Here is a 15,819-nt window from a genome sequence, read left to right on the forward strand (position 1 = left end):
TGAGCAAGAATTCAGAAAATAAGTTTGTATTGAAATCTGTGGAGAGGAAGCCAGTGTCTTGTACAGTCATCAACTAAACAGATGCTAGGGGACTAGAGTGCATCAACACAGGCTCAGGATGCTATGTCCTAATGTTACAAGTTAATGTAAATGTTAGTTATGTATGGTTGTGCTAATACTGTACTGGTGATGATGTATGTGGTATAATGGAGTGTATGGGATATCCGTCTTAGCCGGGCGAAAGTTGATCAAATATAAACTCTGCTCAATATTCTGGTGGGTTTCTCCTGTTACGATGGTCTCTTAAACCTCAAGGTCACTTCTAGTCCCAAGTCCTATTATCACCATAACCCTGTGAAGTTGTACATGATGAGTCTCTGTTCCACAAATAACAGTTTGTGACCTGAATGCATTTGGACTGATTTACATGAAGGTTTATAAATAAAGATAGGTTGAGAAGAAAATAAACACTTCTCTCACTGAATGAAACGACCGGCATTTTGCAATCATTTATTTAGCCTCGTCTTGTAAAAAAAAAAGACTGCAAGTCTCTTCACAGAAGATGGAACATTCTTCACTAAAATGTGAAAACAAAACAGGAACAAATATATATATTTTTTAAACACAAAAGATTTCTATTAATTGACTGTAATACCAGATCGTCACAAGATTCTAAACCCTAGTTCCCACCTGACTTGCGATCATAACAGTAAACATTACTGAATAAATCTGCTTCGAATTTATAGATTTAGAACCAAATTTGAAGCACATTGCTAGTTTTTTAAGTGCTAACAGGCACATATCCTCTCCCTATAAAAAAAACTAAAACAATCTATTTTTTCTATTGGGCGACACAAAACAACAAATAATGAAAATGGGTAAAATCTACATTTACACAATGGTAAAAATGTATTCTAAATTAGGTTGAGTTTGAAATTACTTTAGATTTAGGGAAAACAATTATATAACTGCGTTATTTCCAGGTTGTTCATGATATAACTATAAGCTATTCAATGTTATTTAATAATTTCATATTTAAAATGAAAAACTGTGTAAACTTTCATAAAAATGACTATTAATCAAGTGAAAAATGTACACAATATCCGTCCTAAATTAAACATTTGCATTGATGAAGTAACTGAATTAATTGAGGTAATTTTGCTTGAATTAAATGCAAATTTCCTGCAATGATATTCAAACTTTTTGTCACAGTAGCACATTAACTGTGACAAATTAAAATACAACAAAGTAAACCTAGGACTCCATCTATACATGAACAAGTCTCAAATCATTTACAATCAAGTAAAAAAATGTACTGTATTTGACTTAATTATTACTCTAACAATTTTGGGGGGAAATAACAGTAAAGGGCTGCTAACTTGTGTTCAGGCCCCTTAGACAAAACCTAAACTGACTTCGGCCTTTTCCCAGTTTTTATATAAAAATAATTACACATAGTTCTCAGCACACCCGCTACAAGCCTCCCCAGGCTGGTGCTCTGCAGTAAATACCTGCACAGCGGGTTGGTCAGGAGCATCAACCAATCATCCTCGTCCGTGTGGAGCGCGCTCAGTGGGGCGAGACGAGGCTCAGCCCATGCGCCCCACATCCCCCTCTCTCAGGCTGTGACCTGGATGGAGAAACAGCAGGAGGCCGGGGGGAGCTGTACCCCAGACCAGGACAGGTTTGGGAGCGCTAGACAGACCACCTCCAGGTAATGGGGGTTGGGTCAGAGTTCGACCTCAGAGCAGCAGGGCTCGCGCCGAGTCGTAACTCCAGGTTAATCCCAGTAGGGGGTGCATCTGTTTGATTTAATCCAGACTCCAGATTATTCCAGATTATTCCCAGGTCTCCTTTATACTCGCCAGGCAAGACAGCAGCCAGATTCAGAGATCGTCTCTAGTTCAAAGTTTGACCACCGTAGAAGTGTTTGTGATTGTACCCGTTTTGGATGCAAATCAGTCAGACGAGACTATACAGTCAGTGTGAATTCCATGTCGTCCTGTTGACATGCAGCCCAGGGCTTCTACAGCCTCTCAGCCCAGGGCCACGTCAACACGTCAAGCTTCGTCGCTCCACTTTGGCTCAGTGCTTATGTTTAGACGGGAGAGAGAGAGGAGGACTGGTGGAGAGAGGGTGATGGTGAAGAGAATAGGTGTGAAATGAGGAATGAGAGCTTTGATGGTAGATTAGTGCTACAGTGTTTCGGGGGGGGGGCGAGCGGGGGCTCTGATCAGGAACGAGGGATGGAAAAGAGTCGGAGGAGTGAATGGGCACAGGAAAAAAAGAGGGGAAGAGAAGAAAGATTAGTGCCACTCCAGAAAAGGACAGAGAAAATGCACTCAACTGTGCATTTGTACGTGTGTGTTCCTGCAATGAGTGTGTGTGTGTGTGTGTGCGTGTGTGCGTGCGTATGTACATATGGCAAGAACAAATACCTTTGCCCTTAAAGTGTTCATCCAATTAGGAGTTTTAAATGGACATGAGATGTTATGTAGATAACAGTGCATTTCAAACAATGGAGACCCTGTTGAGGGAATGATTCAGGCCAGGACTCTGCCCTATGTATGTATCCGTGAATCCCGTCTTTAATGACCATGGGATAAAAATTATATAAAACCTAATTCCATTTCCAGTTCAATTTCCTGCCTGATTAAAACTTTGATAGGGAATCGTTTCATGAATAGCGAATCATCAAATCACTCTGTGACTTAATAATCACCGAGACTTGAATCGGTGTCAGATTTAAGATAAGAATCAATGGACCAGTACTGAGGGTGATGACTGGGATTTTGGCCAAGCAGCTTCTGATTCCCTGTGGCTTTGGTAGCAAGTTGCCGTCTAGTCCCCAACCCCAGCCCAGGCTGGTGTGTGTGTGGACCTCGGCAGGCTGGTGTGTGTGTGGACCTCGGCAGGCTGGTGTGTGTGTGGAGACAGGTTCTGAAGCGGTGCTACGTGTAGGAAACACGGGGGACAGTAATGAGGTCAGCGCAGAACAGAGGCCCCTCAGAGCAGAGGGCCCTCAGACAGACAGCAAGAGGAAGAGGGGGAGGAAGAGGAAGAGAGGAGCTGGCCTCAGAGAGCCCACACGGCTGCGAGAGGCTGGGGTACCTGAGAGAGCGAGTCAGAGAGAGAGAGAGAGACAGAGGAAGAGACAGAGAGTGGAAGAGAGAGGAGACATAGTCCGGAATTAGTATCAGAATCCGCGCAGGAGAACAATTTTCATTGACACACACACATATTCACAGACACACTCGCAGACACACACACACTCGCAGACACACACACACACACACACACACACACACACTTGCAGACACACACACACACTCGCAGACACACACACACTCGCAGACACACACACACACACACACATACTCTCAAACAGACACACACTCTCAGACATACACACAAAGCCACATAGGGCAGACACACACGGACACCAGAGCTGCATCTTACCTTGCTCTTGCTTGGAGCCCTCTGTTGCTGAGAGAGAGAGGAGAGAGAGAGAGAGAGAGAGAGAGAGAGAGAGAGAGAGAGAGAGAGAATGAGAGAGAGAGAGAGAGAGAGAATGAGCGAGAGAGAGAGAAAAGGAGACGTTAGGCTTTTTTCAGTTTTTCCCCCAAACAACATCAGCACTGCAGAACCCCTCAGAAAACAGACAAATGACCAGAGGAAGGTATTTACCATTTCTCACAGCCAAGTGCCATGAAAAATGACTACTGACTGCACAACCCTAAAATATGTCCCCGATGCAAATTCTCTTAAAGGTCGAATGCAAAAAAAGCAGGAAATGTGTGGCAAGAGGAAGATAATGTAGAGTAAAGTATAAAGAGGAGTAACAGGGAGAGAGATTAGAAAGAGAGAGGGAAAAAAGTTACACAGGAGAACAGACGACAAAAGTCAGGACGACAGAGCGAAACGGAGAAGAGGACAGTGAGAACAGACGAGGTGGAAGAACAAGGAAATCTGAGAGGAAAGAAAGGATTTAAAAAAAGGTCAGAGAGAGAGAGAGGGGGTGTGTGTATCTGGATGTCACTCTCTCAGAGAGAGAGAGAGGGGGTGTGTGTGTCTGGATGTCACTCTCTCAGAGAGAGAGAGAGGGGGTGTGTGTGTCTGGATGTCACTCTCTCAGAGAGAGAGAGAGGGGGTGTGTGTCTGGATGTCACTCTCTCAGAGGGCGGCTGACTAAAAGGAAATAATGGAGGTAGAGCGATGGGGTGATGAAGGAGGAGCACGGGGGTTATGGAGGGGTGGGGCGGGAGGGCCGAAGATGCAAAGGAGCCCAGGCTGTTAAAGTACTGTACAAAGGATGGAGGGAGGGAGGGATTCAGGGAGGGAGGGAGGAGGTATTCAGGGAGGGAGGGAGGGAGGAGGTATTCAGGGAGGGAGCGATGGAGGATGGGAGAGGCCAGCGAGACGATGTGGGATGGAGAGGGCTGAAGTAGGGATGACACTGCAGAATTGCGACAGTTACTCAGTTGAAGCTTTTCTTGAGACCAAACACCCCGAACTGTATTTCCACCAGACTGTCAGCTGATCTGAACTGTCGTAGAGGGCTCTCTGCTGTAAGTGTGTGTGTGAGCTCGCGGAATCGACCCAGTCTGTGGCCTTGAGCCTCTCTGAGAAACACACACACACACACAGGTATTGATCTCCTCTGGAATACTAGCACTGATCTTCAAACCACAGTGATTGACTGAGATTAGCTGAGGGGAAATGGACCAATTCAAACTCATGTGAACTGCAAGTCTCTGACAGTGACTCAGACACACCGGAGCTCAAGATAATGAGGGCATCTGTCTGCTGAGCAGCCAAACCACCAGGGTCAGATGTCAGGGGTACAACCACCACAATGCTCTGAGTTCTGCTAAAATAACATCCATCCAAGAGTTAACGAAGCGCTAAATAGCCTGCCGTGTTCAGGCCTCTAAGATGGTGTGTGAATGTGTGTGTGTTGGTACACTCTTCTTGTTGAAAAAACACAACAAGAATAGAATGGAAAATAACAAGCAAAATTGTTTCTCTTCCTAAAAACTTAATCCTGATAGAAAATGATTAAAAACGTATGTACACACTTATGTCCCATGCATCATAATCTTAAATTTAATTCCAAAATGCTAAGAAGTTGCAGAAGTACGTTGATTCAACTCTCCTTTCATGTCCTAATTGAGTGGATAAAACAGAACCCAAATAAGCCAGCGAGAAAAAAGGTGTTTTATCAGGTAATTCACTAAACACAACTAAACATACCACACTATTTACATCAAAGCCAGCAAACAAAAATAACCCCCCCCCAAATAAATCTTAAATTAAAATGAATTAATTTTAAACATTCTAAATTCTGATCTTGAGAGTTCACAGACTGCAGGTCAAAATAGTTTAATGTAATCATTACATAATGCTGCAGCTGTTTTAAAGATAGTCTTGCTGTTAACGTAGAATTACCCTACAGTAACAAACATGCATAATGTAGTGTATTATACTGCAAACCCACTCTTGAGTTTAAATAACTAGTTTTGATATTTCTTCTCAACATTTCGATGGAGAACAGCGTTTTTGTGTTTGGGAGTTTTGGAAGTTGGCTTGGCTGGTTTCCGTGTGTGAAGCTCGCTGGTTCGTTCACGTGCTGTTGTTTTTGGTCATGACAAGCTTTGCCACAAAATGGCCACCGTAGTGGCACGCGTCTCAGCCCAGCACTGCAGTGCAGAGAGACTTGCAGTGTGTGTCTTTCTGTGCGTGTGTCTGTGAGTACACATGCATGTGTGTGTGTGTGTGTGTGTGTGGACGACAGAAACCCCACTGCAGAGACAGACATCCTTTCCTGCGCCGCCATTTCACACTCGGCAGTAAACTGGAAACGAGCCTTGACTGAAAAGGAAATCGCTGAGGAAAAAAAAAACACGGAAAAAACCCTCAACTAATTACGGCGAAAGAGGTATTTACGATGATGAAGTTAGACTTTCGAAGTCGAGTTCGTAATCTTAGAGAGAAGTAGGATACAGTAGCCGTTTGTGTGTGTGCGCGCGCAGAACGAGTACAAAAGGTATTAACTGGAGTGTGTATGAATGTGTGTGTGTAGGGGGGGGGGGGTAAAAGTTGAGAAAAAGAATGAAAGAAGGCGAGAGGTAGAGAGGTAACGCAGCCTGAAATGACCGCAATGGACACTGCTCACAGCAGGTGCAAACACCAACATGGAAGCAAAGAAAAAGAGGGACTCAATTAGAGAGAGGAGAGAGGAAGGTAGAGGGATACAGAGAGAGAGAGAGAGAGAGAGAGAGAGAGAGAGAGACAGAGAGAGGGATACAGAGAGAGAGAGAGACAGACAGAGAGAGGGATACAGAGCGAGAGGGGGGGAGGGAGAGAGAGAGAGGGAAAGAGAGAAAGAGAGAGAGAAAGGGAAAGAGAGAAAGAGAGACAGAGAGAGGGATACAGAGAGAGAGAGGGGGGGAGGGAGAGAGAGAGAGGGAAAGAGAGAGAAAGAGAGAGAGAGAAAGAGAGAGAGAGTGAGTCTATCTCTCCTCACAGTGGGAGGATGGGATGGAGGAACGGATGAACAGGGGACACGAAGGAGAAGAAGAAGAAGAGTGAAATTAATCTTGGGAGGAGGTTCCCGTCAGAGGATGGTGGATGTGTGAAGGGAGGGGGCGGAGGAGGAACACAAGCCAGGGCTGCAAGAAGGAGGGTGGGGTGGGGAGCTGTTTGAACGTGACACCCGGCTGTCTGGCGATGCACATTTGGATGGAGTGTCACTGCTGATGCAATGCTGTTGAAGTGGTGTCAGTCAGACCCGGGGGGGTCGTCATGACGGCAGGAGGGCCACAGACATGCTGCTCTATTCCAGTCATTAACACTAGCTAGAAAGTAGGGCGTCAAGAGAAACAACTGAACCGTCGATCACATTTCCCATTAACAGCCTCCCTTGCGCAACTTGAAAACAATGTCCTTCCTGTCTGGTGTCACGAGAAACAATGTCCTACCTGACCAGTGTCACAAGAAACAATATCCTACCTGACCAGTGCCATGAGAAACAATATCCTACCTGACCAGTGCCATGAGAAACAATATCCTACCTGACCAGTGTCACAAGAAACAATATCCTACCTGACCAGTGTCACGAGAAACAATGTCCTACCTGACCAGTGTCACAAGAAACAATGTCCTACCTGACCAGTGTCACGAGAAACAATATCCTACCTGACCAGTGCCATGAGAAACAATGTCCTTCCTGTCTGGTGTCACGAGAAACAATATCCTACTTGTCTGGTGTCACGAGAAACAATGTCCTACCTGACCAGTGCCATGAAAAACAGTTTCCTACCTGTCCTGTTCTGGTTCCTCTGCCCTCCGTGGTGGTTTGGGTTAATTTGAGTTGGACAAACACACCGTCACACTGGAGACAAGAGGAGTGGGACTGCTGCGTTCTGGACGACCTTGCTACAAAGACAACGTTCCTGACGGACTCTCTGTCACTGATGTCCTACAAGCAACCCTGTGTGGCTCCGTGTGTGTGTGTGTGTACCCCAACTACCTTTAATTACACTGTTGTTTGGGCAGTAGAGGAAGAGAACTGGGATGGAGAGAGAGACTGTGGAGAGTGACTTAGTTTGGAGTTTAAACCCAGAATCCCCAACCAGGCTGGCAGAGACCTGCTCAACCTGAAGGACAACAGCTAGCAACACCACACACACACACACACACACACACACACACACACACACACACACACACACACACACACACACACACACACACACACACACACACACACACACACACACACACACACACACACACACACACACACACACACACACACACACACACACACACACACACACACACACACACACACACACACACACACACACACACACACACACACACACAGCCTGTCAGATAAAAGGGAACCTCAACAGGAAGGAACTAGAGTGTGTGTGAGGCGTTACCACAGGGAACACAACAACAGCTGCGCTAAACAACCACTAATGGACAGGCAGAGAGAGAGAGAGAGATCACCTAACTCTCCTTCATCTCTCCTTTCATCCATCTCATTCTCTTCCCTCCTCAGATTCATGCGTCCTCATCTCAACACAGAGAAACAGCACGCACGCATCGCAGAGAAACAGTGGGAGAGTTGGGGAGCAGGAGGGGGGAGCAGGAGAGGGGGGGCAGGAGGGGGGGGGGGGCAGGAGAGGGGGGGCAGGAGGGGGGGGGCAGGAGGGGGGGGGCAGGAGAAAGTCACCACTGCCCTCCAGTCTGCCAGAGCGGCTTCCAGGTCATCCGTCATCATTCTGCTGGACCTTTCTGCAGCGTTTGATACGGTTAACCACCAGATCCTGCTCGCCAGACTTTCTGAGATGGGCATCACTGGCACTGCACTCCAGTGGATCTCATCCTACCTGTCGGGAAGATCCTACCAGGTTTCCTGGGGAGGCAAACTGTCAGGACCTCGCCAGCTCTCCACTGGTGTCCCACAGGGCTCCGTCCTTGGACCCCTCCTCTTCTCTCTGTACACCACCTCACTTGGACCAATCATCACCTCCCATGGCTTCTCCTACCACTGCTACGCTGACGACACGCAGCTGTACCTGTCTTTCCCCCCGACCGATCCGGGGATCTCAGCTAGGATTGAGGCCTGCCTCACAGACATCTCCGCCTGGATGACCGAGCACCACCTCCAGCTGAACCTCGCCAAAACAGAACTTCTCATCATCCCGGCTAAACCCTCCATCTCCCACGATCTCTCAATCACCCTGGGATCTGCGACGGTGACCCCTTCATCCTCTGCCAGGAACCTTGGGGTTACCATGGACGACGAACTCTCCCTCACGGCCCACATTGCTGCGGTCTCCCGGTCGTGTAGATTCACCCTCTACAACATCCGGAAGATCAGGAGATACCTGTCTGAGCACTCCACCCAGCTGCTAGTCCAAGCACTTGTCCTCTCCAAGTTGGACTATTGCAACTCGCTGGTCTCCCAGCATGTGCAACCCGCCCTCTTCAGAGGATTCAGAACGCAGCGGCCCGCCTGGTCTACAATCTACCCAGACGCTCCCATGTTACCCCGCTCCTCATCTCTCTCCACTGGCTACCTATCATGGCCCGTATCAGATTCAAGACCCTGGTATTGACCTTCCGAGCAGTGAACGGGACTGCACCCGTCTACATCAAGTCTCTCCTGCAGCCTTACACCCCCACCCGTCACCTACGGTCTTCTTCAGACAACCGCCTGGTGGTCCCACCGCTCAAGACCGCCCGGTCCCAACACAAGCTCTTCTCCTGTCTGGCCCCCCAGTGGTGGAATCAACTCCCCACCTCCATCAGAGACACTGACTGTCTCTCCACCTTCAAGAAAAGGCTCAAGATGCACTTGTTCCGGGAGTACATCGGTACTTAGGAATGGTTCGCTTGACCCGATGTTAGTTTCCTCAAGGATCACAATGACTCTTGCTTAGAGACTTGTTGCTCTTGTGGTTAGTGGTAACTGATTTAAATTTTTGTACTCGCTGTGATATATTGTTTTTATTATTGTTGCTTGCTTTTTCCACAGGTACACTTGCACTTATAGTGGTTCATGTTGTTTAATTGTAACTTGTTTAACTACATGCTCTTATGGTTCTTCCCTTTGGCAATTACTTTGGTTGTTCACAATGTGTGCTTCATGTTTTGGCTACTCGCGATGTTTTGTGGCTATCTTGTTGTTATGATCAGTGACCTATGCACTTTGTAAAGCTCTCTCTTGAAAGTCGCTTTGGATAAAAGCGTCTGCTAAATGAATAAATGTAAATGTAAATGTAAAGGGGAGCAGGAGAGAGGGGGGCAGGAGAGGGGGGGCAGGAGAGAGGGGGGCAGGAGAGGGGGGGCAGGAGAGAGGGGAGCAGGAGAGGGGGGGGCAGGAGAGGGGGGGGCAGGAGAAAGGGGGAGCCAGTGGCCAGAGACTCAATGAAAAATATATTGTTTGTACGTGTAAAAAAAAGGAAGGAAAATATTTTTGCAACCTTTCGAAACATTTCTTTTGATTTGTTGAATTGTTTTTCAACCTTTCCACAAAAAAAAGGAATTTTAGTTTTTTACCTTTCGAAAAAGTAACATATTTCATCAACCTTTCAAAACTTTTCCGAAAATATTTTTGAAACCTTTCGATTTATTTTGTATTTTTTCTGAAATATAAGTAGAAATGACTGATATTCATGTAAAAAAATTAAGAAGTGAAAGTAAAATAATGTCAGAAAAATAGTGAAGTAAAGTACTGATACCAGAAAAATCTACTTAAGTACAGTAACAAAGTATTTATACTTTGTTACTTCCCATCTCTGCCAGAGAGAGATCCGAGAGGATAGGGAGGGAGGGATAGAAACAGGAGAAGGAAAGAGAGACAGAGAAAGAGAGAGAGAGAGAGAGAGAGGGGGGGGGGGGGAGAGAGAGACAGAGAGAGAGAGGGGGGGAGAGAGAGAGAGAGAGAGAGAGAGAGAGAGAGAGAGAGAGAGAGAGAGAGAGAGAGAGAGAGAGAGAGAGAGAGAGAGAGAGGGGGGGGGGATGTCAGGAAGGAGGGAGAGCCTGTTGAGGACAGAGCCTAGATTAGTTCTGCTCCGCTAGCGACAGATCATAAAGAAGCAGGATGGGAGAGGAGAGGAGACAGAGAGAAGGCAGGATTAGTGCCACTTCAGGAACGACAGAAGACTAGAAACAGAGAGAGTGGGGTAAAAGACTAAGAGAAAAGAGGATTCTGGAAATTTAGTCGGGATTAGCATTGGTGAGAAACGGGGAGAAGGAGAAGAGATAGAATTAAGAGAATGAGGTGCAAGAAGAGGGCTGAGTTTCCCTGGTCTGATCTGGGAACTGTAGAACACACAGAGGAAAGAACACAAACTATTAATTTGTTGATGTTTGAGCTTGTGTGTGTGTGTGTGTTCTGAATGTAATTTCCATTGATAGGAAAGGCTTAGCATGTCTCAATGTGTTTGAGCTGGACCTTCACAGAACGCCTGTAAAGGTCAGCATTGTTTTGCTTTTTCCCAACTGATATCTACGGTATCTGTGGTAGTTCTAATTAACGACAAGGGGATCATTAACATGCAACACTGTCATCAACGCAGTAGCGGAGGGATTCTGGTCCTCGACTCCCACCGGAGTAATGTTGGCATTTCAGAAGTCATTTGAGATGTTCCAGTTCCAACAGAGCAACGGGAGCGTGTGTAAACAAGAGAGAGGGGGGGACTGGAGTCTGAGGATGTTTGCTTTGAGATTCAACAACACGCTCTGAATTCTTATCCTGCTCTCTCAAGCGGAAAAATACTATAACTAAGGTGTATTTCCAAAGTACAAACTTACATGAAACTCCTGTCCTGCTCCCTCCCAGAGAGCTTCTCCACAGGCCCCTGAAGGCTCAGAGGGATCTGATGGGAATTGGGACAGACGTCCATAAAAGACACGCACTTCCTCGAGCTAGCACGCACTCGCTCCCTTTCCCCCCCTTTCCCCCTCTCTCTTTCTCTCTACATTGTTCCCTCAACCCCTCTCTCTCCCCCCCCCCCCCCCCCTGTCTGTCTGTAACTGTACAGGGATTCCCACAGCAACCGGGCAACATTCCCAACCGGAATGGGCAGTTCACTGAACCGGAAGACTAACATTACCGCAGGCGGGCCCTGGGTTAGATCAACTCTGGGAATTCACACAGGAGAGCGAGAGAGTGAGAGAGCAGGATGGGAAGGGGGGAGGAGATGAGAGGAGGTGTCTTTTGATGGCACCATCTTGAAGCTGTTGAGGTTCTCCAGACAAGAACCTGGATAGAGCCACGGGGCGAGACTGTTGTACAGCAGTGACATGGTGTGTGTGTACAATGATGAGTTGGCATGAGAGAGTGGCAGCTACAGAACGACTGCTGCATGGCTGCATGGCAGCATGGCTGCATGGCTGCATGGCAGCATGGCAGCATGGCTGCATGGCAGCATGGCTGCATGGCTGCATGGCAGCATGGCAGCATGGCAGCATGGCAGCATGGCTGCATGGCTGCATGGCTGCATGGCTGCATGGCTTCACTGTGAGCTGCTGTTCGACAGGAGGGCTAGGATGGAGATCCTGCAGCTTCCCCCAAAACGAAAAGTTTCAAACTATGGATGAGCCAAAGGAAGAGGTGCAGACAAACGGGTTAGGGTTCTAGAACATTCAGGGTTAGGGTTCTAGAACATTTAGGGTTAGGGTTCTAGAACATTCAGGGTTAGGGTTCTAGAACATTCAGGGTTAGGGTTAGGGGTCTAGAACATTCAGGGATCAAAGACAGAAATAACAGAGCAGGTAAAGGGATCACCTTCATCAGAAAGGGCTCGCCTTCATCAGAAAGGGATCACCTTCATCAGAAAGGGATCGTCTTCATCAGAAAGGTGAAGTGCCAAAGAGAAGTTGAGGTAAAATGAGGTATGGAAAACAAACCTGTGTTGCAGAATACTAGGGACATCAAGATGCACGTTCAAAAACTTTGAGAGAATGAGAAAGAGGGGGGGGGGGTGATTGTGTAGAGAAAGATGACAGGAAGAAGGGAGGAGGAGGAGGGGATGCGCCCCTGCGAGGAGGAGACTCACTGGGCTCACAGCACACGCTGACACGCAGCTTCATACAGGGTAGGGGCGGCCCTTCATCTGTCGGCAGAGCTAGAGAGAGAGAGAGAGAGAGCGAGAGAGCGAGAGAGCGAGAGAGCGAGAGAGCGAGAGAGCGAGAGAGCGAGAGAGCGAGAGAGCGAGAGAGAGAGAGAGAGAGAGAGAGAGAGAGAGAGAGAGAGAGAGAGAGAGAGAGAGAGAGAGAGAGAGAATGAGAGAGAGGGAGAGAGAATCAGAGAGAGAAATAAATAAGTAAATAGGTAAACACACTCTGAATACAACATTAGTGAAAGAAAAGTAAACAGACTGGGTGCATCGGTCCAGACCTGGTTCAGACCTTGTCTAAAGTTAGGGATTAGGGACTAGGGTAATGGGACTACAGTTTTGGGACTACAATTCAGACAGAATAATCCATCCAGAGAGACTTAGCATTGTTTGCTAGTGTGAGTCTGAGACTGCTAATACTATTCCAGCCTCTAACGGCCCTGTTCCATCCCCCAGTCTGAAGCCATTACAGTGCCCCAGTGGTGCAGGCCCATTCAGAACAGCCCAGACACACATTTGGACCAAGCCTACTCTACGCATTATCTCAGTTGTGGACTCAACAGGAACACACACACGCGCGCACACACGCACACACACACACACACACATAGCTCAGTGTGGCAGAATGTGGGAGTACCATTGTTATTTTCCCATGCCTGGCACTGCACAACCACAACGGCCCAATGTGTGTGTGTGTGTTTGCGTGTGTGTGTTTGCGTGTGTGAGAGCTCTCTCCTGCTTTGACAATGCACCATTGTCCTGCCGACTGCAACAGTAATTTATGTAAAGATTCTTTCTTTCCCTCCGTCTCATCCCTTCCTCTGGTCTCTCCCTCTTTTCTCTTTCCAACGTGTATTCCTCTCACTCGTCCTCCCTCGAACGCCCCCCTCCCTTCCTCTACTGTCGGACTATGTCGATCCTCCCTCTCTCCCTCTCCCTCTCTCTCTCCTCTACATCCGTCTGCTTCTTTCTCCTTTCTTCTGTCGTTCCTTATTGATCTCCATTTTTTTCCACCTACTCTTGGTGTCCCTTTGTTTGCCTCTTTGTTGCCCCCCCCCCTCCCCTCGCCCTCCCCTCCCCCCTCTCCCTGACTCGCATTCTTTCACTCTCTGATGTTTCGTGTGTCTCCTCCTTGTCTGGACGTAGACCAGAAGTTGAAGTAGAAAAATAAAAGAAAAAACAGGAAAAAACTGTCAACTGATTTTACAGCCAAAAAGACCCACCACCCCTCCTTCCTCCCTCCTCCTACCCCTGGTGGTTGGAAACAGATGAGAGGGGCGGAGGGGGGCTGAGGGGGGCGGGGGACCAGGAGAAGGGCCCCTGTTCTCCTTTCGAGTCTCTCTGTAATTCTACGGGTTTAGAGACTCCAAAACATATCTCACTGGTATAATCCCACACGCGGATATAGGAAACACATGCTTGCTTACTGGAAACGCTCAAAGCCTAGTCTTCATAAATAAAAAGTGTCAGTCAAGCATTCTCACACACACACACACACACACACACTCACAGCTGTAGTAGTAGTGGTGTCCCGGCAGGAAACTCGAAGCCGAGGGAGAAGGGAGTGAAGCGCTGGACCTTCTCTGAGAAGCGCAGCGGTCCGAAGGGGGCATGGGGGGAGTTGCACTCCCAGCGCTTGGTGGCTCCCCTCGTCTCCACGCAGCCCTGGAAGCCCGCCTCTGCCACCAGGTACAGTGCCAGCGTGTGGGGCTGGCCTGCAGCCCCGCCCTCCTGGATGGGGGAGTGGGGGACAGTAGATGTCCAGGTAGTCGTTCAGATTCACCTGGATGGACAGATCGCCTTCTATTAACCTGAGAGAGGGAAAGATAAAGAGAGTGTGTGGGAGAGAAGGAGTGAGCGAGAGAGAGACAGGGGAGACAGAGAGATAGTGAGAGAAAGAAAGGGGAGAGAGAGGAAGAGAGAGAGACATTAATGATTAATACACATCAGAACGATCCCACATTATCTCTGTCAGATTCCCAGAAAGGGAGGGAGAGAGGTTGGAGATTTATAGGTGCTCTATTTTACTACAGGCCTGGAGGAGGGGAGAGACAGGAAGAGATGGATGGATGGCCCATCAATATTCCACCTAACGACGATTCCAAGGTATGATGAAGTAGCAGTGTGTGTGTGTGTGTTATTTGTTTTGAGATCTGATACTCAGAAACGATACAGTGACACTGCTAAGCAAAGCAACAGAGAGAGAGAGAGAGAGAGAGAGAGAGAGAGAGAGAGAGAGAGAGGGGAGAGAGACAGAGAGACACAGAGAGAGAGGAGAGACGGAGCGAGGGAGGGAGAGAGACAGAGAGAGAGAGGGAAGGAGAGACAGAGCGAGGGAGGGAGGGAGATACAGAGAGAGGAGAGAGATAGGAGAGAGACAGGGAGGAGAGAGAGAGACAGATAGGAGAGAGAGAGAGACAGATAGGAGAGAGAGAGACAGCGAGGAGAGAGAGAGACAGACAGGAGAGAGAGATCTGGAAAGGTATAGGCAGAAGTTAGAGGGGGGGGGGGGGGGTAAAGAAACAGAAAGATAGAAGTAGAGAAAGAGGTTTTATGTTTTAATTAGTGACCCTGGAGAGTCTGAATACAAACTTAGTAAGAAGAGAGAGAAGAGGAGAGGAAGAGAGGAGGAGAACGAGAGGAGAGATGGACTTTAATTGGTCTCTCCACCACACTGAGCACAGGAGAGAGGAGAATGGGAGGCTGGACAGAGAGGCGGGGGAGACAGAGAGAGGTGAGGGAGAGTGGGGGACAGAGAGGGAGAGACAGAAGGGGGAGAAAAAACAGGATGGGTGTCTCGTTCAGGTTCAGGGTCTGTCAGTGGGAGTCTTTATAGAGGAGCGACAGAGCGAGGGAGGGCAAGAGGAGGAGGGCAGGGAGCCCAGTGAAGGATAAAGGAGGGACAGAGGAGGGGGGGAGTAGCATGGAGAGAGGAGGGGGGGAGTAGCATGGAGAGAGGAGGGGGGAGTAGCATGGAGAGAGGAGGGGGGGACTGGCTCCAGTTTAGTCAGTGGACAAAGAAAAGAAAACAAAATGAAAAAAGAAAAAAGTAGAATGCACAGGACATCAGAGGAGATGAAAGAAAATGAAATGTACAAAAGACATGACAAGAAGAGAGAGAATAAGATGGATTAACAGAGGAGTGTATCACAGATAGAGAGAGGAAGGGAAAGAGGGA

The 15,819-nt window shown here is 47.9% G+C and overlaps 1 protein-coding gene across 1 annotated transcript; it reads right to left on the reverse strand.

Moving 5' to 3' along the window:
• Window positions 1-496: 496 nt before the first annotated feature.
• On the reverse strand, window positions 497-14,452 carry si:dkey-246i14.3 (ephrin A4; the record flags this gene model as incomplete). Its single annotated transcript, XM_062455985.1, is given in 6 exon segments — window positions 497-3,111; window positions 3,460-3,486; window positions 12,582-12,650; window positions 14,152-14,182; window positions 14,184-14,390; window positions 14,392-14,452. Coding segments are annotated over 6 exon segments (484 nt in total), but the record flags the coding sequence as incomplete, so codon positions are not given.
• Window positions 14,453-15,819: the final 1,367 nt, after the last annotated feature.

The sequence above is a fragment of the Osmerus eperlanus genome, unplaced genomic scaffold (genome assembly GCF_963692335.1).
Source record: "Osmerus eperlanus unplaced genomic scaffold, fOsmEpe2.1 SCAFFOLD_84, whole genome shotgun sequence".
In the NCBI taxonomy this organism is placed as follows: Eukaryota; Metazoa; Chordata; class Actinopteri; order Osmeriformes; family Osmeridae; genus Osmerus; species Osmerus eperlanus.